General features: G+C 41.6%; 1 protein-coding gene across 2 annotated transcripts in view; it reads right to left on the reverse strand.

Annotated features, from left to right (window-relative positions):
* NBAS (NBAS subunit of NRZ tethering complex) overlaps positions 1-27,644 on the reverse strand; it is a 1,050,553-nt gene that overhangs the window by 31,971 nt on the left and 990,938 nt on the right. For both annotated transcript variants that reach the window (XM_077488811.1, XM_077488809.1), the window contains one exon: positions 21,052-21,180. In XM_077488811.1, the coding sequence (XP_077344937.1) occupies positions 21,052-21,180 (129 nt within the window). The remainder of the gene's footprint in view (positions 1-21,051; positions 21,181-27,644) is intronic.

Genomic DNA, 27,644 nt, shown 5'->3' on the forward strand with positions numbered 1-27,644 from the left:
ATCTTCAGCTTCTGAAGGTATGTCAGGCATGTGGATGACTGGTTCCCCTCTGCCCTCTCTGGATTTATCTGCCAACACTCAGGACACTGTAGGGACAGAGGCAACCAAAGAGACTAGAGAGGGACCAGGCATTCTACACACCCATTGTGTTCCCAATGTTTTAATCTCTTCTGGTATTAATTATTTTCTTTGCAAGGCGCATTTTTTTGTTTTTGTTTAAATGGCAAAATAATCAATTTAAAAAGAGAAGTATGGCCAAAGCTCCTTTGGCCATACTTCTCTTCTGGGTCACAGGAGAGCACTCCTGTGACCCAGATCCAGTTGACAGTGGGCTAAAGCCTGCTGTCAGCTGATATCACAGAGCTGGCCCAGCATGCCACTGAGAGCCTGAGCCAGCCTCGACTCCCTCCAGCCTGGCACTCCAGTGAGCACTGGAGGGGCAAAACAGAGAGCCAGTCACTATGTTCATTGAAAAACAAGAACTGAGCAGTCAGAAGTCATGTGACCACTCAATACTCCACCTTAGAGCCAAGCAGGTGACAGCTGCAGCCCCAAAGGTGAAAACAGCTGTTTGTTTTTTTAATCCCGCACAAGTCCTTTAAAGTATATCAGCAGCGAAGATTTATGCTTATTAGTTCTCCTGGTGACCATTGTCACAAAATCAAAAGTGAAGGGAAATCCAAAACCTTACAGTTATCACCAAAACAAGGGGTGAGGAAATCTTCCAAAGATGGCAACTAGTCCAGTGACAACTAAGAGAGGAATTTCCCTCACTTTGTAGAGCTTTACTGTGGGTTCCTTCTTCAACTATGGGGCAGAAAGTCAGAAAATCTCCCTAGAACGACACTGATGGCAAAAAATAAACCGCAATTTAAACCCTTCACTACTCTAACCAAAACGAAAAAGAAGAAAAGTCTTTGCCACACATACACTTTAACCACTCTTCATGATGACTTACAGGAATTTTCCAGAGGCACCAATTTTGTTACCACAACTAATACTGAAAAGGATGTAACTACACAACTGAAATGAAGGAAGCAAACAGTAACATTTCTACTTTAAATTTACCCCTGCTTTTCAATATTGGGACACTGCATTCTGGAATAAATCTTGCAGTTTTTGAACAGTCACATTTCCTGGTATACAACTCCAATTCCAAAAAAGTTGGGATGCGGAGTAAAATATACATGAACACCAAATGCAATCATTTTCATCCCCCCACAGTTATTAGCTTTTGTTTCAACTTGACCCTCCCTTCTAGATTGTAAGCTCTAATGAGCAGGGCCCTCTGATCCCTCCTGTATTGATTTGTATTGTAAGTGTACTGTCTGCCCTCATATTGTAAAGCGCTGCGCAAACTGTTGGCGCTATATAAATCCTGAATAATAATAATAATAATTTGCAAATCCCAAAAATGCATGTTTTGTTCACAATAGAAAACATATTACATGTTTAAACTGAGAAAATTTACCATTTTAAGACAAAAGTATGGAAGTTTTGAAATTGATGGCAGCAACGCGTCTCAAAAAAGTTGTGACAGGGCAACAAAAAGCTGTCAAAGTAAGTGATACTAACAAGGAAGAGCTGGAGGAGCATTTTGCAACTAATTAGGTTAGTTGGCAACAGGTCAGTAACATGATTGGGTATAAAAAGCGCATCTTAGAAAGTCAGAGCGTCTCAGAAGTAAACATGGGCAGAAGTTCACCAATCTGTGAAAAGCTGCATCTAACAATTGTCTAACAATTTCAGAATAACGTTACTCAACGTAAAATTGAAAAGACTTAAATATATCATCATCTACAGAACACAAAAGATTCAGAGAATCTGGAGAAATCTCTGTGTGCAAGGGACAGGCTGAAATACAATATTGGGTACCCATGATCTTTGGGCCCTTAGACAGCACTGCATTAAAAACTGGCATAATTCTGTGATGAACATCACTTCCTTGGCTCAGGAATACTTTAAAAATCTGTCTATGAACACAGTTTGCCATGCCATCGAAAAATACATAGACCAAGCCATATCTGAACATGATCTAGAAATTGTGCCATCTTCTCTGGTCCAAAGCTCTTTTTTTTTTTTTTTAACCAAAGATTTTTATTAGATTTTGAATGAAACAAGTATACATCATTTGACAAAGAAATATGTAGCGTTGTCAAACATATTGAAGGCAGTGTTCCACATACTCACATAGAAAAGAAGATATAAACAGTAGTATCCTGTTAGAGCTATGATAAATTGATAACCACAAATGGCCTACTAGTAGGCCTAGCCTGTCACCCCAGACGGGTACACACTGTGAGCAGGCTGAGCGCTGGAGTAGGATTACCTGAGTGTCAGTATCCTTTGACCTTACCGAGGGTCAAGAGCGATGGTACAGGTAAGTACGCAGCTCATTTGTTTTAATATAAAAGACGGCAAAACTTGTCCATACAGCATAGGGAAAACAGTAACCAAGAAACTTCAACACAAACAAAGATATATAGTCCTCCTTGGGCACTACTCCTGGTTCAAAATGAATGAGATTACCTCTGCTTACACTGCAGTTGTATGAAACGCATTTTGGGTTCAGGCAACTTAATGTCAAGGTGTAATTCAACATGAAAATCCATGAATTAGATCACAAATGTGGAGAGGCATGTTTGGAGGAATCCCAGGTCCCCCAGCATTTATGGAAACCTGGGATTGCCCCTTCTTTGTAAGCTAACATCTTTTCCATAAGGTATATATTGTTTACTCTGGTAATAACCTCCTCTAGAGAAGGGGGTGTGGGGGTCTTCCAGTGTCTTGTCAGCGAAATTCTGGCAGCAAAGAGGATATTAATCACAATTTTTCGCATTACTGGAGGAAATTGTTCTATTGAGAGGCTAAGAAGAGCCAAACCTGGTTCTAGTTTACACTTAGACTTTGTGATGTCTCTGATCAGGGACTCCACTTTCTTCCAATATGGGGTGATAATTTCACAACTCCACAATATATGAAGAAGATTCCCCATGTGCTGGCAATTTCTCCAGCACAGAGGGGTTGTATCTGTATGCATTTTGTGGATGCGTAGCGGAGTTAGGTACCATCGGTGTAATATCTTCTGGGCATTGTCCCAGTGATCTATACAAGCAGAGGATTTCCCACTATATTTTAGCGCCATATGCCACTGCGATAGAGAGTATTCCTTCCTCATTTCTCTTTCCCAGTGTAACATGCAGGGCAGTTTAGAGTTTAGATACAGAGGGTTTGCTAGTCTATAGAAAAGTGAGACCCCCTTTCTACCTTTAGAGCTTTTGTTTAGAAGGAAATTCCATAGTACTTGTGGGATTTCTACCGGATTAGGAGTGTTGGTCACATTGAGGTGCTGAATTTGGTGTAGCCTATAACGGTCAGCTAAGTCTTTTTGTTCGTCAAGGGGCGCAAAGAAATGATTGCCTGATTGCTTCCATTTCTGTGTGGAGAAGTTGGGTATTAGGTATTGGTAGGTTGCTAATGGAATTTGTAGTCTGCTTAGCGGTACATCAGTAATTTTACTTTGAGTCAGGCCCGACCATGCCTTAATCGAGGCTTGTATAGTAGGGTAGTTGGGGACAATTGGTTTGTGGTGAATGCTAGCCGCCATAGCTAGAGCAGGGAGGTCATGCCCAGGGGTGACAGTACGTTCTATGTTTGACCATTTATTATCGGATTGACAGGAGAACCAGTACTTCATTTGGTCCAATATGGCTGCATGATAGTAAACCTGGGCGTTAGGGAGACCCATTCCACCAAGGTGCTTTGGCTTATAGAGTTTCGCTAAGGCTAGTCTAGGTTTTTTACCTGCCCATATAAATTTATTTAGATGTGTGGATAGTTGAGCAAAGAACTTGCAGGGTATAGGGATTGGTAACGTCCTGAAATGGTACAGTAGTTTAGGCAGTACTTGCATTTGATAAGCCGCTATTCTTCCCACCCAGGAGAGATGTAGTTTAGCTATTTGATTCATTTCTTCGACCAGTTTGTCTAACAAGGGAGGGTAGTTGTGCAAGTATGTGTCAGAAGCGGAGGGGGAAAGTTGTACTCCTAAGTATGTGATCGAGGGAGGATTCCAGTTACACTGGAAGACATTTTTTAGTGTGCTCAGGGTACTTGAGGATAAGTGCAACTCCAGGGCATAGCATTTATTAGTATTAACCTTATAAAAGGATACCCTCCCAAAGCTACTAATCAGCTCTTGAATTTTAGCAAGGGATGTGACAGGGTCAGTAACTGTGAGAATGACGTCATCAGCAAATAGACCTATTTTATGGGTTTCTGCACCTATCTGAATACCTTTCACATCTGTCGCTTCCCTGATACTTTCTGCTAATGGTTCTATTACAAGTGAGAAAATTATGGGAGACAGAGGGCACCCTTGTCTTGTGCCATTAGTTAGATTAAAGGGGTCGGAGAGAAGGCCTGAATTATAGACACTTGCTGACGGGTGAGAGTACAAGGACATGATAGCTGTATGAATTTGGCCCGACAGTCCGAATTTTTGAAGGGTCTTAGATAGGTATGGCCAGTGTACCCTATCAAAGGCCTTTTCTGCATCTAAGGCTAAAAATACGCTAGGAAGTTTGTTAATTTCAGAATAACGTAGGAGATTGATCATGCGTCTTGTTCCATCGGGTGCTTGCCTACCCTTAACAAAGCCTACTTGATCTAAACCTAGCAGGGTAGGGGTAACATTCATCAATCTATTTGCTAGTACCTTAGCATATATTTTTAAATCGGAGTTCAAGAGTGAGATCGGCCTAAAGTTCTGGGGGAGGGAGTTGTCTTTTCCTGGTTTAGGGATCGTGACTATGATAGCTTGTAGCATTTCTTTGGGAAAGGAGCCTGTGGATACAGCAGAATTGAAGACAGTCGCAAGTTTAGGTGTCAGGATAGTCGTAAGTGCTTTATAGTATTCAGCTGAGAAGCCATCCGCCCCTGGGGACTTATGCATGGGCAACGACTTAATCACTGCGGTCACTTCCTCACAAGTGATGGGGGAGTTTAAAGCATTCAGTGTAGGGATATCTATTTTAGGTAGTTTCAAAGTGCCAAGGAAACAATCAATTTCCGTGTCAGAGGGTTGGTGAGTGTCATGGTCCTGGTTAAGATTATACAAGGAGTGGTAGTAATCTTTAAAGGTATTCGCTATGTCTTTAGGATTACGAAAAATCTGATGTGAATGATGGTGCTTGATGAAAGGTAGGTTAGCTTTAGTCTGTCTTTTTTTAAGTTGGGAGGCTAGGAGCTTACTAGCCTTATTGCTTTGGGAGTAGTATGTTAGTTTCAGTCTTTTGAAGTACAGGTCATGGTCAGTTTTGAGCTCCTGACGTAGATCTTCCCGACATTGAGTGAGCTGTTGGAGTATGGTGGGAGAAGCGAGGGTCGGATTTTTATGCAGGCTCTCCAATTCAATAATTTTATTTTGGAGCTGCGTTATGCGGCGGGTTTTATTTTTGCGTTCCCTCGAAGCTATTTGTATGAGGACACCTCGAGTGAAGGCCTTGTGAGCGCACCATACCATTGCAGGGGAGGACTCCCCATTGTCATTTAATCGGAAAAATTCCTTGACCTTCGCTTCCAGTTCATCCCTAATGGTGGGGCGAGAGAGGAGGAAGGTATTGTTGCGCCAAAGTGGCCTACTATTAGCTTTGTTAAAGTCTACAATTTCCAGCGTTATAGGTGCGTGATCTGACCAAGTGATGCTATGGACCTCTGTTTTAATCACATTTTGTAGCATATGCAAATCTGTGAGGAAATAATCAATCCTCGAGTAGCTGTTATGCATTGCAGAGAAATACGTATAGTCCCGCTCCGTAGCCCTGGTGCAGCGCCAAGGATCAAAAAGCCTTTCTTCATGGCAGAAGCTGTCTAGGCAGGGGCGCTGCCTGAGGGCTACAGAGGAGGAATCAAGATCAGCATTCAGTACTATATTAAAATCACCACACAAAATTAGACTACCCTTTTGCATAGATTTCGCTTTGTGTACAACTTTGCGGACAAATCGTGCAGGTCTAACATTTGGGGCATATAAATTCACTAACGTATATATAGAGTGATTAATTTCAGCAATCAGAATAATATACCGACCATGAGGGTCAATGTAATCTTGCAACAAAGAAAATGTGACAGTGTCTTTCACAGCTATTAATACCCCATTCTTTTTCTTCAAATCGTTGGCAGTAAATATATGGGGGAATTTCCCATGTGTGCATCTAGGTGGATTAGCACTGGGGAAGTGAGTTTCTTGTATACACAGGATGTCACAGTGCATATCTATAGCAGACTTCCAAAGTGATCTACGCTTGTAGGGGCTATTAAGGCCTCTCACATTGTGAGACATAACTTTAATGTTCATTCTGGAACAGTACAGCCGTTCGTTGCCATCCAATTGTAAATTGTAGAAGTAGAGCCCAAGAAGTGATCGTAACGCTCAAGAGGGTGTTACGTGTCAATGACACCGATAGACGTGGTTGGGAAGTCAGAAACTGGGGATTAGGCCTCCAACGGCCAACAGTGAACTTGGGGAGAATAGTCATAGGAAAATCCAATGAACAGTGTGCAGGATTCATCCTGCAAGACTTCCTGGGGGAAAGAAACGTATAACAGTGGCCGTTCAGCGGGTGCTTACTTGAACCTATGCCCGAGTAGTTAGCTGCTTCAAATAAGGCACATGGGCGATGGCCAGAGTGAGGGGTAATAGAATTGTGTAGTCCAGAGACTCAATAGTAAACCACAATGGTATCAGGCTGGTACTTATCTGTTTCTTCTGTTGAGTCGATGATAACTCCTTCTGTCATGAAGGGGGTCCGGGTCTGCTGTTTCTCCATTGGTAGGGAGTAGGCGCCATTTTCTGAGGAGCTCCATACCTTTCTCTACGGAAGCAATCACATGTGTTTCATTATGCATTTCCAAAACCAGTTTAGCTGGAAAGCCCCATTTGTACAAAATTTTATGATTACGCAAAATCTTGGTGATGGGGACTAGGTTGTGCCTAGCCGCGAGCGTAGCTTGTGACAGATCTGCGTATAGAGCGATCCCTGTAAAGGGGTCCGGGAGAGACGGGTGCTGTCTAGCAAACCGCATTAACTGATCTTTTACATGGAAGAAATGAATACGTGCAATCACATCTCTGGGGACCTGCTCAGATAGAAAAGAAGGCTTGGGCAGCCTGTGCGCTCGATCAATAATAAGATCAGCCGGCGCTAATTCTGGTATAGCAGTAATCATAAGCTTTTGAAGATAGGCAGTAAGATCAGCGGGTTTCACAGTCTCAGGGACTCCTCTGAATTTCACGTTATTTCTGCGTGCCCTGTCCTCAATGTCCGCCATTTTGAGACCCATAGTTGTAATTTCACTCTCAACATCAAAGTGAGCATCAACCAGTTCATTGTGAGCTAATGTGAATTCCTCCATCTTGTTTTCCACATAAGCTACTCTTTCTTTAACCACTTCCCACCCGGCCAATGCACATATACGGCCGGGTGGGAGCCGCCTACTCCTGATATGACGTTCAGGAACGTCATTCAGGAGTAGCGGGATCGCGCGCGCGCGCCCGCGCAGCGGCGCGATCCCGATGCGCCCGTGTCACCCGGACACGGCGCATCTCAGATCGGCAGGAGGGCTCTGTGATTGGCCCTCCTGATCACATGACGGCCGTGTCCAATCACGGCCGTCATGTGATGTAAACAAACAGCCGGTTGCTAGGCAATCGGCTCCTCCTCTCCTCACACAGAAGTCATCGCTGTGGAGAGGAGAGCAGATCGCTGCAGCCGGCTGCTGATCAGTGAGTATGAGCTGCTTTTTACAGCTTTTTACTCACTGATCACCAGTCTAGTGTACACAGTAAACACACCACACAGTAAACACATCACACAGTATAAACACAATGTCCCCACACATGTCCCCAAAACATACATGTCCCCAAATAATAAAAACACATGTCCCTAATAATAAAAACATGTCCCCCACATATGTCCCACTAAAATCACATGTCCCAATGATTATCTGCACACATATGTACGTGATCACCTGCACACATATGTACATGATCATTTGCGTACATATGTCCGTGATCACACAAACCAATTATTATACACTTAACGGATTTTTTTTTACCAAAAACATGTAGCAGAATACATTTTGGCTTAAATTTATGACAAAATTTTTATTGGATTTTTATTGAAGTAGAAAAAAGAAAATATTGTTTTTTTTTTCCAAATTTCCGCTTTTTTGCGCTTATATCGCAAAAAATAAAAAACGGAGTCGTGAATAAATACCACCAAAATAAAGCTCTATTTGTGCGAACAAAATGATAAAAATTTCATTTGGGTACAGTGTAGCATGACCGCGCAATTGTCACTGAAAGCGCTAGAGCGCTGAAAGCTGAAAATTGGGCTGGGAAGGAAGGGGGCGAAAGTGCCCTGTATTGTAGTGGTTAACTGCTGATATTTCTGTGTTAGTGGAGCGTACAAACGAAGCCATGTCCTGTTGTAAGGCCCCTCTCAGCATCTGCAACATCTCTTTCATAGTGGTGTCCAGGATGGGCTACCCTGATGTGGGGAAGGCATCTAGCTGCTGTGTAGCCAGGGATGATTCATCCATCTCTTCCCCTTCAGCTTCAGTGACCCCCTGGGTGTCCCCCTTCTCTCCTAGCTTCCTTTTCTGTTTAGCTGGGCTTGTGAATGGTGAGGAGGGCAGTGGCGAATGTGAGGGATGAGACTCACCCAGGTCCGGACGGTCAGTATGGGCAGCGCGTCCCGAGGAGGCCGCCGCATTGTTTGCTTCACGGGCGCCATCTTGGGCCTCTTTGTTCGCCGCCGGCGGGAAGAAATCAGTCAGCCGGCGTGGCCCCTCTCTCTCCTTTCTCTTGGACATGATGCTCGGCGTGTGCCTGAGGTATTCCCCTGCCGGAGGATACCGAATGTGGGCCGAATAGGTCGCTGTGAGCCGCTTAATGTGATCCGCTGATACGGAGCTCTCTCCTCACACCACCATGCGCTCCGGCTGCCGGCTCCGCCCCCCTTCTCCAAAGCTCTTTTAAATTGGTCTGTTGCAAAGTGGAAACCAATTTTGTGGTAAAAACAAATTGAAATTTGACATTCGTTTCACAAATATCCTCCAGGCTAAAGAAGAGAGAGACCTTCCAGCTTGTTAGCGCTAAGTTCAAAAGCCTACATCTCTGATGGTATGGAGGTGCATTAATACATCTGGAATGGGCAGCTTGCACATCTGGAAAGGCACCATCAATGCTGAAAAAGATATCCAGGTTTTAGAGTAGCATATGCTCCCATGCAGACAATATAATTTTTAGGGAAAGTCTAGCATATTTAATAGCAGAACAATGCTAAGCTGCATACTTTATGAATGACAACAGCATGGCTTCATAGTATAAAAGTCCGAGCACTTCACTGGCCTGCCTGCAGTCTAGAACTTTCACCAACTGAAAATATTTGGCATATTTGGAAATAAAAAAAAATGGCAAATAGCAGTTAGAATCCTATAACAGGCAAGAATGGGACAACAATCCTCTCCCAAAACTCCAGCAACTGGTCTCCTCAGTTCCTATACATTTACAAAGTGTTGTTAAATAAAGAGGGGATGCTACACTGTGGTAAACGTGGCTCTGTCCCAACTTTTTTGGGATGTGTTGCTGCCATTAATTTCAAAATTACTTTTTTTTGTTCCCTTAAAATGGCACATTTTCTCAGTTTAAACATTTGGCATGTTTTCTATTGTGAATAAAATATAGGTTTATGTGATTTTCGAATCATTGAATTCTGTTCTATGTAGATTTTACACAGCAACCCCAAATTTTTTTTTTTAGAACTGAGGTTGTACTACACTACTTAAAATGGAGGAACATTGAGAAATGATACCATCTAGGTGTGGTAAATTGCTTTCAACCTCCATGAAAGCTGGACACTAGGCAAACGGCTAAATATGCAGAAAAAATACATATTAAGGAGCTGTTTTCCCTGCCAAGTATTTGTATTCCTGTCCATCCAGTCCTGAGATTTATACAGCCCCCTACCACAGCACAGCCCTGTTGGAAAGGTCAGAGGAAATTATTTTTCTCTGCTGCAGTTAATTTACATGTATAGGTCTCGTTTCTCCCCCCCCCCCCCCCGGCCTGGGATAGAACAGAAATGGACAAGAAGCATACTGATTAGCTCATTATTCTGTCATTTCACTCTCACATCCTGTTTGCCTGCTCGTTTCACTGCAACACAACTGACTGGCTCCTTGTGCTGCAAATTTCTCTTCCATGTAAAGTCCTGTTATACAGCTAGAGGCAGATACCAAGCCCTCCTCCGATTACAATAGCCCACCCTCCCCCACTTTATCAGAATCCAATGACTGCAACCTTCATATAATGAGCTCACAATATTTTCTGAAGGCTGGGCCTTTGCAGTTGTTCCCCATAGACTATTATGAAGCTAGTATGCAAGAGAAACTCAGCAGATTGCCCCAGAGATGTCAATCGGGATTGACTGGGCAAGCAGACAGTAAAACTAAAGGATTCACATGTGGCTTTTGGATTCAGGTAAGTATAGCGGATGACATTTTGGAAAAAATGTCACTCATGTGTAAATTTAGCCTTCTCGGAAACCAATCAGTGGGTGTGCCGGGCCTCCCTGAGGAGTCTGGGAAGGGGTACTTAAGATGTGGAGGTCACATGTTCGAGAGAGAGTTTGTGAAGCCCATGTGATCTGTTCTAGTTCCAGGACCGGGGTAGCCCCACGAGGGGTCCCAGTCATGAGGTGTTTAACATCCCGCAACATGCTTCTGTTGGTTACCCCCAATAGACCCGCCTGGTCTGGGGTAAGGATCCGTCTGTTCCCGAGTCTCGGAACCGGCTGGTCCGAGGTGCAGTAACTGAGGGAGGATTCAAGGTGTCCGGGGGTGCTCTCGGCTTGGAGAGGCCCCACTGCTTGTGAAAGTGACCGGGGGAGGACTCTTTGGAGGAGGGCCGACAAGTGGCATCCTAAGAAGTGCCTGGTTACTGAGTTGGGAAGGACATCTATTTCCACACTTTTTCCAGCACTGTCAAGGAGACAGAGAATGTTCCAGGTACTGAAGAAAAAGATTCCTGTCCATTTCCAGTTATAGCTTGCACGTGTTCAGAGGTTTTGACAAGTTCCGGATCAATGTACTGATTGCCGTGGTCTCTGGCTAGAGATCTGTTCAGCTGTGAGGTACCCAGCTGCGAGTGGCTACTCTCTGGGTGGTATTAGAGACTTTGTCATGTCTGCAGTTCAAGGTGCCTGAGTTCTTCACCCTTGCTCTCCGTTCCTATACGAGACTGTGTTATTTGGATGTTACCCCTGAAAAATAAAACCTTTCAAAGGGACTTTATTGGTGTTAGTGTCCAAGTTGTTGGGTATCAATCCTGGGAACCCCTAGACACGGAAGAACAAGCCAAGCGGAGGTAACCGGTAAGCCCAATAAGTCAAGGTCACCCTACAAAGGGTTATGGCCGCTACATAAGTATGCATCTGTGGTGGAGAACATGTTATAAGAAAATCAAAAGCCTCTCCACATCAAGCTGCCCAATTGTTCTCCTGCTCTGCAGTTAGGCAGGTGCCAAAGCCCATGGAGCCTGGCCAAGCTCCACACAAAACATGCCACAAAGAGGAAAAGAGCTACACTAGAATGACATTTTCAAAGGTAGACAGCATTATTGATGGACAGTAAATTCTGCACACTTCCACCTTAGGTCTGCCCATCTAACTTGTTTCACAAATCAGGGCTTAATCATAGATAACAGAGATGTCAGCCCCATCTCTACGATTAAGCTTGGATGGGTGAAATGCATTAGAGGGTTGGATGAATGCAGTGACTACTGTTCATCAATAAAGCTGCCAAGCTTTAATTATGTCATTGGAGTGTGGTCCCATTTCTTCATTGTGGCGTAGAGCAGCGGTCAGCAACCCTGTCCTCAGGGCCCACTAACAGGCCAGGTTTGCAAGATAACTGAAATGCATCACAGGTGATATAATTTGCTGCTCAGTGATTTCATTATTTTAGTCTGCATCTCCCCAAGGTAATACATAAAACTTGGCCCGTTAGTGGGCCCCGAGGACAGGGTTGATGACTGCTGTTGTAGAGAACATATTTTTAATCGGGGGCTTAGGCAGAAAGCATAGATGTGCTATATATGAATGTATATTTATCCTTTCAGCCAGTTAGCCCTAACTTTTTCCATTTTGTTTCATCTTAGTGCTGAGAACTGGAAAACAGATTTATAAAACAGAAGCAGCATGCAGTCTTATGGGCAAAGGGAAAATAACATGACCATTTTTTGAAAGGTGTTCTGTCAGTCTGCGCTGGAGTTATGCTGCATGATCGATTTACGCATTGCATTAATAGTCCTTAGCATGTCTTCCCATTTAAACATTTCCTGTAAGCAAACTAAATCTTTATTTCAAACTAAAGCTGCTTACATTTTTGTGTATCCGCCTGCAAAGCCCTTGTGATAAATAAAATGGAAAACAGAAGAAAAGAGGAGTCTGCTGCCAGGTGAGTACAATAAACGCAGAGCCAGGCAGAAGATAAAAGCAGACTGCTGTATTCCCGGGCCAAGCGCTCTATGTTTCACATCAATTCCAGCATATAGATGTGCAAAACATGATCCTAAAGACAGGATAAATGAGGGGGAGTGCAGGCTCAGACACACTGTACATCAGCTAACAATAAATGTCAGTGGATTCACAGCAGAGAGAGTGGGAGCTGGGGCCTGTGCTATGGAAGTAAAGCTGCAGCTTTCCTATCACCGGCAGGGAAGAGGCATCACACAGTATCACAGATTGCTTCACCAAGCACTTGTAATGCTCACTTGATCCAAGCAGCAATACAGAACGAGACAGTACAGAACATATGACTTTTATAGAGAAACTACAGAGACTTGCAAAAGTATATAGGCTCTTGACCGATTCTCTAATTTTACTGATTAAGAATCGAGATGCTAAAAAAGCGTATTCTGTGATCTTTTTATTTCAAAGAACAAAAATTCACTTTAAAGTAGCTGTAAAGTCTAACCGGATGCATTTTAGTTTGCTAAAGCACTTCACTGCAGTTTTCTTTTTATTTCATAAAATTCAGCTTTTTGTACCTACCAGTGCTACTCGTCTACTCCAGCCCTCGTTCAATCATTGTCTGTCTACACGCACTTGCAACAGCATTGGCTACTCATCATAGTGACAATGGTGGACCATACCTGGGCTTTTGGTCCCCACCATTGGCACCCAATGACAGGAAATACCTAAACAAGGACCTCCGTTAAAAACAAGTAGCTGAGTGAGAGCATTTCCACCCAGCCGAATTCTAACATTACAGTCTGACTGGGCTGAACACATTTTACTTTGCAGCCATGACATTTTTAACCCAGTCACCGCCTGTCAAACTCACCCAATTAAATCAATGGGCCCACACTGCAACCATGAGCCAAGCACTCACAGCTGCGACACAGTCTGGCAATGAAAAAATTAAATGAAAACAGTAGTAAAGCCTGCTTTGTGATCTCTACCTACAGGTAAGCCTATAAGGACACTTTATATACACAGTACCTTGCGAAAGTATTCGGCCCCCTTGAACTTTTCAACCTTTTGCCACATTTCAGGCTTCAAAGATATAATTTTTTTTTTTTTTGTGAAGAATCACCAACAAGTGGGACACAATTGTGAAGTGGAATGAAATCTATTGGATTTTTGAAACTTTCTTAACTAATAAAAAAATGAAAAGTGGGGCATGCTAAATTATTCGGCCCCCTTGCGTTAATACCTTGTAGAGCCACCTTTTGCTGCGATTACAGCTGCAAGTCGCTTGGGGTATGTCTCTATCAGTTTTGCACATAGAGAGACTGAAATTCTTGCCCATTCTTCCTTGCAAAACAGCTCGAGCTCAGTGAGGTTGGATGGAGAGCGTTTGTGAACAGCAGTTTTCAGCTATTTCCACAGATTCTCGATTGGATTCAGGTCTGGACTTTGACTTGGCCATTCTAACACCTGGATACGTTTATTTGTGAACCATTCCTTTGTAGATTTTGCTGTATGTTTGGGACCATTGTCTTGTTGGAAGATAAATCTCCGTCCCAGTTTCAGGTCTTTTGCAGACTCCAACAGGTTTTCATCCAGAATGGTCCTGTATTTGGCTGCATCCATCTTCCCCTCAATTTTAACCATCTTTCCTGTCCCTGCTGAAGAAAAGCAGGCCCAAACCATGATGCTGCCACCACCATGTTTGACAGTGGGGATGGTGTGTTGAGGGTGATGAGCTGTGTTGCTTTTACACCAAACATATCGTTTTGCATTGTGGGCAAAAAGTTTGATTTTGAGTTTAGAGGGACGGCCAGGTCTTGGTAGATTTGCAGTGGTCTCATACTCCTTCCATTTCAAAATGATCGCTTGCACAGTGCTCCTTGGGATGTTTAAAGCTTGGGAAATCTTTTTGTATCCAAATCTGGCTTTAAACTTCTCCACAACAGTATTACGGACCTGCCTGGTGTGTTCCTTGGTCTTCATGATGCTCTCTGCGCTTTCAACAGAACCCTGAGACTATCACAGAGCAGGTGCATTTATACAAAGACTTGATTACACACAGGTGGATTCTATTTATCACCATCAGTCATTTAGGACAACATTGGATCATTCAGAGATCCTCGCTGAACTTCTGGAGTGAGTTTGCTGCACTGAAAGTAAAGGGGCCGAATAATTTTGCACGCACCACTTTTCAGTTTTTTATTTTCTAAAAAAGTTTAAATTATCCAATAGATTTCGCTCCACTTCACAATTGTGTCCCACTTGTTGGTGATTCTTCACAAAAAATACATTTTTTATATCTTTATGTTTGAAGCCTGAAATGTGGCAAAAGGTTGAAAAGTTCAAGGGGGCCGAATACTTTCTCAAGGCACTGTATGTATATATATATATATATATATATATATATATATATATATACATACACACACCATACCTTACCGATGCCCCTGGAAGCTGGAAATCACTGAAGTAGACACAACTACTCCAGTGATCTCCCCTTGCTTCTTGGTGCTGTGCGCAGCGGTTTCCTTGCTTCACAGTGAATGCAGGAGGTTGGTCGGTTGGCATGGTATCATTCAGAGTATGTTTTGCATTTTATGAATGAATGCAAACCATTCTTTGATTGGACGAGGTGGAGAGGGAGGTCGGTGACATCCATCATAGTTTCACCCAGCATCAAATTTATATATAACTATTATAATGCGTAATATAATATTATTGTGTATATAGATCTTTATTGTAGTGTAATTGTAAATTATTTATTGTATCTTACAGGGAATGCAGATACAAATGTAATTGTATGTTTTTTATACAAGGACAATAAAATCTTATTGTTATTATGTAAACCTGATGTCAGACAATAAGCACTAGTGGGGTTACTATTCCTCCTTTGACAGCACCACCCTCCTCCAGGATGTGCTGCAGTCCCCAAAAAGTCCAGTCCCCTCCTCCATGTGATAATGTTTTGGTGTCAGCTTAACACATTTTTATTCAGATTTAAAATAAATAAATAATAAAAAAAAAAGATCAACACATTGTTGGTAGTGGGATGCACATATCATGTTACTTAGACATTATTGCCAATGTTTTGCCATATTGCAAAGTGAAAAAATGAGCAAAATTGTTTCCAGGTCTTCTGCCTCCACAAGACATTATAAATGTCCCCAGAAGCTGACTCATGTAACTATTTCAAGCTGCTTTAATCACAAAAACAGAGATGTGTCAACAAGGAAGGAAATGCAGGTGTCTTCAATCAATGAACATAATGATCGAGAAAAATAAAAGCTAATGAGTCTTAGGAAGCGCCTACATACGTCTAATAGATTCCAAGAATCTTAAGGCGTGAAGAGCATGTAAAACAAGAGAATTAAATAACTTGTGACTCTTCTAAATGTAATCACATCCCTCCGTTCACCTGGTGAAACTCCACTTCTAGGTGTCTTTAATTCCAGCTTTGAGTAGGTCTTCAGAAATAAATGCAATGTAAATACCATACAGATATCAATAGAAGAATTGTCTTTGCTTATGCCATCGCCCGGCTCGCTTCAACTGTACAAAGCTTTATTTTTAGTTGGGAGTTTGCCTTTTATTTGAACACACCACTGACAATATTTCTGTAAAGCATGTACTGGAGACTACTTCCCTAACTTCTTATGAGGACAGGAACTGATTGGAAATCTCTTCACTGCAACAAAGTATATACTATCACCAGCACACCATTAGTTCAAAATGTGCCGATAATAGTTTCTTCATTAGTGAAACATCTATTCCTCACCAATGAAGCAACATTTCAAAGTCATTTAGAACCGCCTGCAGTCACTATTGCATATGCAAGAAATGTATAGGTTGCCCTCTATCCCCTGTCCGCGCTATACGGTGCAGATGGATGAATCCCCTCTGCTGGGCTATAGTGGTCTGACAACTGCTGGAAGCTTCCAGAATACCTGAACAGTGGCTGCATCTGATTGGATGCAGTGGCTTTTTGACCAACAAATTTCTGCTTTGCTGCTTGTTTTTTTTTTATTTAAAAGATATCTGGCTGGAGGGGCTGGCTGGGCCACCAACCAAGCACATTTTGCACAGTGTATGGACAGCTTTAGTGGCCTTTAATCATTGCTTCATTAGTCACAAACAAATGGTTTGGTTATAGTTTTATTGATGGTGTACTGGTGAGAATATAAACGTTGCACTAGATATAGCATGCCAACCGTCATTTCACCTTAACACCCGCAAAGTATGGTATGCTGCTGTATGAATTATACTGGATCTTTTGCATTTTGCACATACTGCAACAAAACACTTTTTTTTTTTTTAAGTAAAATGGGGAAGGGTTCGATCCTCAGGTGATTATTACTATCTGTGACTTCCTATCCTGTTGAAAACTGCTCCCCTCATTTCTTATCCTGGTGTCACAACCTATCACAACCTATCAGAGGGGAAGAGGAAGTGGGATGTAATCCACCCATGGGTCGATAAAAGTGTTTATGCTTCCAAAGTCATCAATCCAAAACTAAGTTGGGCTATATTTTAGCACTAAATGTTTACTCTAAATTACAAATGTATGAATGCTAAATGCAAACCTTTTGCAAAAGTGGTAAAATAAAAATAATAAAAGGAGAAAAAAGTGATGGAAAATGGAAGAAATTAAACATAACCAATTACCCCACTATAAAAAGGGTTTTCTATGTAACTTTTCTCCATTAAAAGTAATCAGTCAAACTCGGTAAAAGGATAAAAAAGAAACAATTTAAGGAGTAAAAACAGTAGAAATCAATCAGTCAAGGTCTTTTGTAAAATGTGCCTGAGATCACAAAAGTCTTGCAGTGCACACATTGTGATACCTCCAAGTATCAGTGTGTCTTCCAGTTTATCCTTGCATCCAGAGTTAATTTTGTCAATGAAAATATTTTCGTTGACTAAATTAACACTATTTTAGTCAACTAAAATACGACTAAAACTAAAACAATTCAGATGACAAAAACTAAAATGTTAAAATGGATATTCTGCTGAAATTACTGTATACTTTTTAAGCTATCCCAGCTACCCTCGCCTAGAAGCTTTCTTTCACCTCTAACTAAAGCTATACGGGCCTTCATTTGGCACCATAAGAAACCTAAGATTCGACAGATGATCCTGTCCCCACTGAAGAGCAGGGGAGGGGTAGCTTTATCCCATCTGTTGCTTTACATGCAGCCTCTTTGATTAGGCTAGTTAATTGGTACCATAGCACATCCACTAAATTATGGACTCGACTGGAAAATTATCTTTTCTCTTCAGAGGTTACTTCCCTGACCTGGACTGAACTTATCCATCACCTCCTGAAAGACCAATGGCCCCTCACAGTACATGGAACACTCCAGATTTGGCATACTTATCTTCTTACTTATCTAGACTAAGTCATATGACCCCATTGTTTGGTCTTGCCCCTTTTTCACCCAACAAAAATGGGCTCCGCTTTCCTTTGTTGGCACCGACAGGACAGGCCTTTGCTGAGTCAAGCCCTCAAGGGTCAGACTCTCATTCCCCTTTCAAGGATACTGCCATCTCGTCATAAACCTGCAGGTGCTTGTCTAGAATACGTGCAATTGAAACCCTTCATGGGTACACTGTCCTTTATAGACTCTCTGACACGACCATGTAATTGCCAGGCATTGGCGGTGGACTGAGGCACCCTCTTGTCCGAATCAGCTTGTGAAATGGCTTGGATTGACAGTGTAGAACATATGATTAAATAGGATGATGATAAGTCTGACTCATAGAACCTCATGTGGACGGTGTGGTCTCATTTCCGATATTCCTGTGACGCCTTTGTTGTGGTTAAGGTCTGAGATTTCAGATGTTTCTGGGTGCCTTCCATGGGTACTACTTGACCTCCCCCCTCCCCTTTTCTTTCTTTCTCCTCACTTTCTTATTCTCAATACCCTTTTCTATTTATTTTCTGTGATAGTTGGTTGCATTACCTACCTGCCTTAGAACAGCCTTTCTCAACCTTTTCAACACAGAGGAACCTTTGAAATAGTTCTCTGGTCTTGGGGAACCCCTGCTAACAATTAGAAATCTACAACTCACGATACATTAGTGTGATGGTCAGTGGGAAGAATGGTCCTTACACTTGTGGTCATTGGAAAGAATTACCTCCTTTCAGATAGCTAAAAAGATCAATGGTGTGAGTGGGAACTTATCTGAGAGGCAGAAATTGCCCAATGCTGAAGGAACCCCTAGCAACCTCTGGAGGAACCCCGGTTTAGAATCACTGCCTTAGAGGCATTTACGGAGTCCTCTGTCTACCGTGTACACAGAGTTTTCCAATGGTCACTTTCCTGTACTCGATTGGTTTATATTACTCATTTTACAGATTTATGTGATCGTCTTTACAGCTATGTCTTTGAATGGAGATTATTTCTACCTATGGTTAAGTTTGTACTCTGATTGTTGTGCCTATGTGCCCTATTTGATTTGATATATCATCAGAACTGGAGATATTTATGTTTTTCCCACTTGATCTGTACTGTTTAAAAATATGTAATTAAAAAATTATTCAACCTTAGAAATGGATAATATAGAGAGGATTGAGATATTTATAGCACAAGAATTAGATTCGTACGAAAGGTGCCTCCTGGTTTGGAACCCATGGAGGCAGTATAGGAAATTGGTTAAAAGCTGAAGGTAGAAAGAGGAAAGTAATGGTAGGAAAGACTATGCTGGAGGAGAGAAAAGGGGAAGGGGAGGGGGAGGGGAAATGGGGGGTGGGGCCCCCATCTCCCTGTTTTTTTTTTTTTTTCTTATCTTCCTTTCTTCTTTTTCTTTTTCTTATGTGTGTTAAAGTACTTATGATATGTATTCACTATGTATCCAAGTAATGTATATGTTTGAAATTGTTTAAATATGTGTAATACTTTACAATAACTTGAAATAAAATTAGAATTGAGACAAAAAATGATTCAACATAAAATCGCATTTTAGTCAAGACTATGATTAAAACTAAATTGAAATCAGTACATTTTATTAGACTAAAATCAAATGGGTTTATTTAAACTGTAATGCATTGTTTAAGAATTTAAGAATTTCCAAACTCATTATATACTCCTGGAGTAAAAAAAAAATACACGACATGATATGTAACATAATATGTTATTTATTATATATAGTATTAAAGGATACGTTCACGTTTAAAAAACAAAACAAAAAAAAAACAATAAATGAACATTTTTTTGAGGGTAAAAATATGTGCATTTATTATTTTTTTTGGAGCCTGTAAAGCATTGCACAGGCGATCAGCAGATCCCAGATGCCATGCAGATCTTCTACAGATCTGTCAGCTTATCTGTGTGCCCCTACTGAGAACTACAAGCCAACAGCCACAAAGGATGTCGGGGCTTGTAGTTTATTCACACACAGCTGTGTAAATGAATGACGCAGCTGTGTGGCTGCACTGATTTCAAAAAGTGACAACTAGTACAGGGATCTTCTCCCCATGCTGCTGTCACAGGGAGGGGGGGATCGGGCAGCAGCTGCAGCTTTGGGAACATTTTAAATTTTCCAACCTAAAAATGTAATCACATCCTTTAAGTTTTGAACATGCACTACAGACATAGATTTAGTGATATATAACATACATCATAATGGATAAATCTGTGTTTGTGTACTTTGTTCAAACCTTAAATTCTAAAACCTATAAATAACAACATGTTATTAGATTTTTTACTCCAGGAGTATATAATGAGAAATACTTAAATAATGAATTAGAATTTAATTAATCATATTTGATTTAAGTCAAATAAAATGATTTTAGTCTACTAAAATGTACTGGATATTTTAGTCAACTAAAATGTAGGAGATTTTAGTAGACAAAAGGTAGGAGATTTTAGTAGACTAAAATTCAAACAATTCAGATTACTAAAATACGACTAAAACTGAATTTTAGTCAGAAGAATATGACTAAAACTAAATCAAAATTTGACATCAAAATTAACACTGCTTGCAACCCCATATAATCTTTTGCACTCTAGGCCAAGGGTGCAAGCCCAGGTAATGTAACATGCTCACTTTAAGGCTGGGTTCACACTGCTGCGGGGGGAGATCCGGATGTGATTCGCACCGCAAATCACATCCGATCTCCGTAGCGATGCGAGTTCAGCCATACAGATAGTATGGCTGAATTCGCATCGCTCCCGCAGCAAACTCGCATGGGACCCTTTTTTTGGTCCGCAACAGAATCGGATCGCATGGGGGTTCACACCATGCGATCCGATTCCTGTGCGAGTCGGCAGATCGCACTGCGATATGCGGACGGATCTGGGGGTGTCATTAACATATCATTGACACTCCCAGCCGTCCGCATAGGGCAGTGTGAACTGCCGGCGGGAGTAATGCGATGCGGGAAAACGCCGCGGATTTGCGGCGTTCTCGCATCGCAGCGGTGTGAACCCGGCCTAAATGCAGACAGCGTTTGGTGCAGATCATTAACAATACAGGGCATAAAAGATAAATAGGATGTACATGCTGGACATACCTTGGTAACTACACATAAAAGCTCCAATGCCTTTGTTTGCAGAGTGGCATCACGGCTCTCTATAAACAGCTTCAGTGATGTCAATAGCATTGAGTGCTCTAATAACAGTGTACAGATCGCATCAACACACTGAAAGAAAAAAAAAAAAGAAGACAATACATTTAACATTCATACAAGATAAATAATAGTACATTTTTGTAGTGCTTTTTCATAATGTCTAATATATAGCCGTGCTTGAGAATATAAGTCCTCCTTGGGGAGGTAATTTCATTTAAAAAAAAAAAGTAAAAGAAGGCAAAACAGTGATAGCGTCCACATCACCCAAAAAAAAATAGCAAGCCATTTTTTAATGTAGGCTGACAATTCAAACCTTTAACCCACCATTCTTACCTGTTTACTAAAATATCTAGATATAGCTGTTGGATAACCTCTAAGTAATGCTTGGTTGAGGCTTGCATACAGGGTTAATTTTTTTCTTGTTCAACCAGTAGGTTGAATGAAAAAAAAAGAGCGGATTTCCCCATCCACACGTGTGATATTGTATTCTAACAGCAGGGAGTCTTCCGTGCCCTTAGAATACAAAGATCAGTGTTGCCGGATACAGCCAAAGGCACTGATCATTCGGGAAAAGCTTGACAGGCTGGTTGTAAACAAGTCGATTGAACTGTACACAGTTTGCCCATACATCAATCAAAATTTGTTCAGTCCCTGCTGAACTGGCTGAATTTTGATCCATTAAGAGGTTAACCAGCAGTTGTATCTTGCACTTTTAATATGTGAATGGTTGTTTAGTCTTTTTATATTTTTAATAAAATGTTACTCTATGGAAGCATTTTTTTTTATTTTTTCTCCAAGTGCTTAACAACCTTTTGAGCTGAGAAATATAAACCAGCTGCTTCAGCATAAAGATCTGAATAAAGTGATGGTTTAAATCGGCTTTGGTTTTACCAATGGAGGCTACTGATGGTGAGAGCTCTGGATGTCCCCCGATGTATGACTTTACATTCAGAAGCTATCCAATGGTTAGATCTCAACATCATTAGTAGTACAGTGCCACTAATGCACTTTATAAATGTGAGTGGTTTCATTTTAGACCCTTTTGCCTTAACAGTAAAGTTACTATTCTATGTAATTTTTTTTTTTTTTGGGGTCTTCATTCATGTGACCCACGGCATTCTTGGTCATGACATCTGAGGAATCAGTACCATATAAGATCGGTCCTAATCAGATTGGATGGCGTATGGGAGTCTGCATGGGATTATTGAAAACTACTAGCTACTGATGCGCTTTCTAAATGTGAGTGGCTTTCTTTCTGATGTTTTGCCCTAATATCAACATTACTAACCTATGGGAGTATTTGTTCTAGGTGCACAATTCAAAGTTTTACGGCAAAGTGAATACACTAGTTACAACATTTAACTACTTGCTGACCAGCCACCATTGTTATATGGCAGCAGGTTGGCTCCCCTGAGGGAATTGTCGTAGCTGTATGGAGGCTGCTTTAAGGGCTGTAGGGGGCGGGCAGGTGCCTGCAGCGTGATGATCCCAAAAAAGTGTGCGATCTGTCTGCTGCAATCCTGCTAAAAATTGCAGATCACTGCCATTACTAGTAAAATAAATAAAAATGGCATAAATCTATAACCTATTTTTTTTAGATGCTATAACTTTTGAGTAAACCAATTAATATACGCTTATTGAATTTTTTTTTACCAAAAATATGTAGAAGGATACATATTGGCCTAAACTGATAAAGAAAATCATTATTTTTATTTGTTTTTGGGATATTTATTATAGCAAAATATAAAAATTATTGCATCAGTGCTGTATCGCAAAGATGGTCTGATCATTAAGGGGGCAAATCCTTTACAGTCCTTAAGTTGTTAAAGAGACATCATTGGCAACCTTTATGATCGGCTTGAATGATGCATGGGAGTCTTCACAAGTATGGCCAAGAACATACGCTTGTTTTGACCTTCCTATGAGCTGGAAAGCCATATTTCGTGAGTGTTTTTCCATGAGATGATAGCACAGTGGTGATTGTAATTTCTAGAAGCAAATCTCTACACTTCATCACATTTGGACATGTATTGTTTATAAAAGGACCATTTTTTTTTTCACATTCAGTTTTTTGGATGGACAGTTATAAGCGTTGTTCTCATATATAGTGTTTTGATTTATGCCAATTGGAATTTTGAGCAGCTGCTTTTATTCACATTTATATTTATGTTTTATTTTACTGACACAAGTTTCACATTAATTGGGTGCAGTGTCATCAACATGTAATTACATGTGTTACAAATAAATCTTTTGTAGATCATTTTTAAAGGATACACATAGAAATGATCCCTGGGACAAATATGGCCATTGCAAAAGGATTTCCAGTTACTAAAACTAAGCAGTTAGATATTATAAGCTTTCAGTTCTCTATCTGAAGACAGCAAAAATACAGATGTCATGATATCAAAGGCAACATACACCAAAATCTGATATGTATACAAAATATTTTATCTTATATGGGCATATAGTTGAAGAGTAAAATCACAGATACATACTAAATCATTATGCTCATTATGCTGAACACTACCAAACAGCTGTTAAAAAAAAAATGATAGTGCATAGTGGTATGTATACTTGCCCAACCACACTCCGCGTTGTCGCATTTGGGCCTGGTAATTGGCTGCTCAGGCTTGAGCACTATCAAACAGGGCAACAGGGCAAGTCATGTGTTCCCTGAAACCTGGAGGTCCCATTCACTTAGTGTGGGAGTGTAGTTGAAACAGCGTCCGGGGGGGGTATGGTTAGAGTTGTCGCTTTGCCCTAAATGAGCAAATTGAGAGTATCTTTTTAAGAATATCAGTTTTTTCCCACTGTATCTTCATTTTACTTCAGGTAATGAAGTGCACTGTATGTCCGTGCAAGTAAAATAAAAAACACACAAAATACATCCATGCATTACATGCACATTTATCAATTTTATATATATATATATATATATATATATATATATATATATATATATATATACTGCAAGTTAAAAAAAATCTCTGTTGATCTGCTAAAAATCTAGTGAGCTCCTAACATACTGTTTGGACTGAGAGAACGGCTTCTGTTGCATGAAAATCCTATGCAGTATTGGCAGTTTTCCCTATCTGGACTCCAGAAAGTCTTCCTTTATTTTATGGAAAGGAGCAAAAGGTGATGTGTTCTGTAGGGACAACTGGGCAGGGCTAATAACACAGTTTGGGTTTGCAGTGTAACTGTGTTTTCATCTTAAACAGGAAGTTATAAGAACATTGGATTTCCGGCCGCATCAACAAAGAAAAAAAAATATTGAGAAATATGCATTTTTTTTTCCTTTTGCCCAGATATCCACTTTAAAGCATAAATGTTATACAAGTCAATTTATACTATAATATGGAAAGCCTGGAATCACCAACCAGCCACTTGTTAAAGTAAACAGTCTTTTTAGGCGTCTCAAAATAAGCAAAAAGGAAAAACTTTCTTCAGTAAGAGAAATGGCAGACAGACATTGCTCCCTGCCAATATAGCAGTGCCACACTTGGGTTTAAGGTACCAGTCTTCTTCGGTAGTGCAACAAAGTAAGTCCGCAGGAGTGCAGAAAAACAGTGTCTCAGTCTCCAGATAGTCCACACTTTCTCACAGCTTTGAACCACTCCCCCTCACAGACAGGTGCTAACACCTTTCTGCTCCTTTTCTCCTTGCAGTCAGGTTAAGGCCAAATTCTGGGTCCAACAGGAGAGACCAATCCTGGGAGAACTGCTAATAAGTCCTCTCCTACCGGACTAACCTGAAAAACCTAACTCTGCATGGGTGAGGACCCCTGAGTACTCAAAAAAAGCTGAGTTAGACTTACCGGTAACTCCTTTTCTGAGAGTCTTCCAGGACAGCCCATGAGACCTAGGGCTCCTCCTACCAGCACAGGAAACACGTTAACCCCCACCAGATAAAAGGGCAGTCCTCCAGGCCCCAATCAATATTCTCGAGAACCTTAGGATGTCCTTGTCAAACATATGCATAATATACATAACTTCAGGACAAAACTGGGTGGGAATCTGGCAGCCCTGGAAGGCTCTCAGAAAAGGAGTTTCTGGTAAGTCCAACTCAACCTTTCTCTAAGCATCTTCCAGGACAGCCCATGAGATGATGAGCCAGAACTTACCAGTCTAGGGAGGGACAACTGCCTGAAGGACCTTACAACCAAACACCTGCTCCTGAGCAGATCGGAGATCCAGGTGGTAATGTTTAATGAAGGTCAAAAAATTGGACCATGTGGCAGCCCTGCAAATTTGTTTCAGTGATGCTCCAGCCCTCTCAGGCCAAGACATAGACAAGGCACTTGTGGAGTGTGCAGTGACAAAAGGCAGAGGAACTTCCCTAATTTTGTAAGTTTCAGTAATAGCTTGCTTTATCCATCTAGCCAAGGTGGCTTTAGATGCACTCTTTCCCTTGTGTGCTCCTGAAAAGAGGACAAACAAGGTGTCTGTTTTTCTAAATGTCTTGGTGACCTCAAGGTAGAAGTGAAGAATTCTTCCCATGTCTAAAAAACAAAATTTTCTTTCTTAGTCACCCTTTGGCGAACTACAAAAGGTTGGCAGTAATGTCCCAATGTCCTGGGATCTGTGGAATGTACTGGCCACTTTAGGCAGAAATCCTGGATCAGTTTTCAAAACAACCCAATCCTCAAAAAAGGCTCCCTCACTGATAGAGCCTGTAAATCACTTACCCTACGAACTGAGGTAATTGCCACAAGAATTTTTTTTTAAGGTAAGTAACTTAACTGAAATTTTCTCTAGGGGCTCTAAAGGCAACTCTACCACAGTTTGAAGCACCAGGGACAGGTTCCAGGTTGGACAACTTGTAACCACTACTGGCCTGGACCTAGAAATTGATTTGAAGAATCTAGCGATAGTGGGATTTTCCAAGAGAGAAAATTGGAGAAAAACACCTCAATACAGGGCACTTACCCCCCCCCCCCCCTACCCAGGCAATTTTTCAGCTTTCAGCGCTGTCACACTTTGAAGGACAATTGCGCAGTCATGCTACACTGTAACCATGTGAAATTGTGTTATTTTCTTCACATAGAGTGAATTTTCTTTTGGGGGTATTTAATTACTGCTGGATTTTTTCCTAAAAAATAAAAAAAAAGACCCAAATTTTGAAGAAAAAAAAAGTTTATTTTAGTTTCTGTCAGTACATTTTGTAAAGAAGTAATTCTTCTCCTTCACTGATGGGCGCTGATGAGGCAGCACTGATGGGCACTGATGAGGTAGCACTTATGGGCATTGATGAGGTGGTACATATGGGCACTGATTAGGTGGCACTGATGAGGAGGCACAAATATGCCGCACTTATGGGCACTGATGAGCACAGATAGGCAGCACTGGTGGGCACAGATATGTGGCAATGATGGGCAGCACTGATGGACACTAATGGGCATTGATGGGTGGCATTGATGGGCAGCAGTGATGGGCATTGATGGGCAGCACTGATAACCAGCACTGACTGGCATCACTAATGGCCACTGATTGCTGGCACTTGTGGGCACTGATTGTTGGCACTGATTGCTGGCAGTGATGGGCAATCATTGCTAGCACTAGTGGGCATTTAATTGTAATCAGGGCACTGATGATCAGTGCCCTGTTTACATAGCTAACTGTGAGGAGATGCCACTGACCAGCGCTCCCTCTCAACACTCTGTCAGTTTCAGGTGAGGAGCGCCAATTACCGGTATCTCTGTGTTTACATGTGACCTGCTTTGATTGGATACAGCCGATCGCATGGTTAAAGAACCATGGTCCTTTACACAGCAGTGCGGCCGTGATCACAACACTACACACCCCCAGAGGCACGCAAGAGTGGTCATTCTGGGAGCACACTCCAGCCATGCTGTTTAACAGGGAGATAACAGCTGGCTGCCTCAGAGCTCCGACGTACACCACAGTGCTGGCATTCCCCATGCACTGAGAAGCATGGACAGCAGCCACAAGCCTACTCCCCTGGTGGATGTGCTGCTCTGGGACCTAAAAAAAAGGTAGGAATACCACCCCAAAATGCCACAGGAGCTGTGCTCATGAGACCTAGGGGAACCAGTTCCAGGAAACATGTTACCCCCCATCCAGAATAATCACTAATACTGACATGGGGCCTGATGGACCGCCTTTTTATCTGGTGGGGGTTAACCTGTCCTGGTAGGAGGAGCCCTAGGTCTCATGGGCTGTCCTGGAAAACGCTCAAAATGTCTCAAACTCTCCCATGAAGGGACCACAATGAAGACATCTGACAATCCTGGAAAAGATTCAAGGAGGTTGTGGTACTGGAACAAATGGGAAGTAGGAGACTCTTTACGAGAGAGTACAGTTCTGGTACATTTATAGACCAGGAAGGATTTCTTTATAGAGACACTAAACTCTGGTTTAAAGGGACATTCTATTCAATTATGTATTCTTTAACCACTTCATGCAAAACAAGGTACCTGTACATCGGCACTTTGAGGCTACATACCAGGGTTATGGCAGCAACTAGCTGTCATAAGCCCGCTATTTTCGGGAATGTCATGCATTTCTCTTTAAGAT

The sequence above is a fragment of the Lithobates pipiens genome, unplaced genomic scaffold, assembly GCF_037356315.1.
Source record: "Lithobates pipiens isolate NorthernLeopardFrog02 unplaced genomic scaffold, aLitPip1_a1.2 Scaffold_18, whole genome shotgun sequence".
Taxonomy (NCBI): Eukaryota; Metazoa; Chordata; class Amphibia; order Anura; family Ranidae; genus Lithobates; species Lithobates pipiens.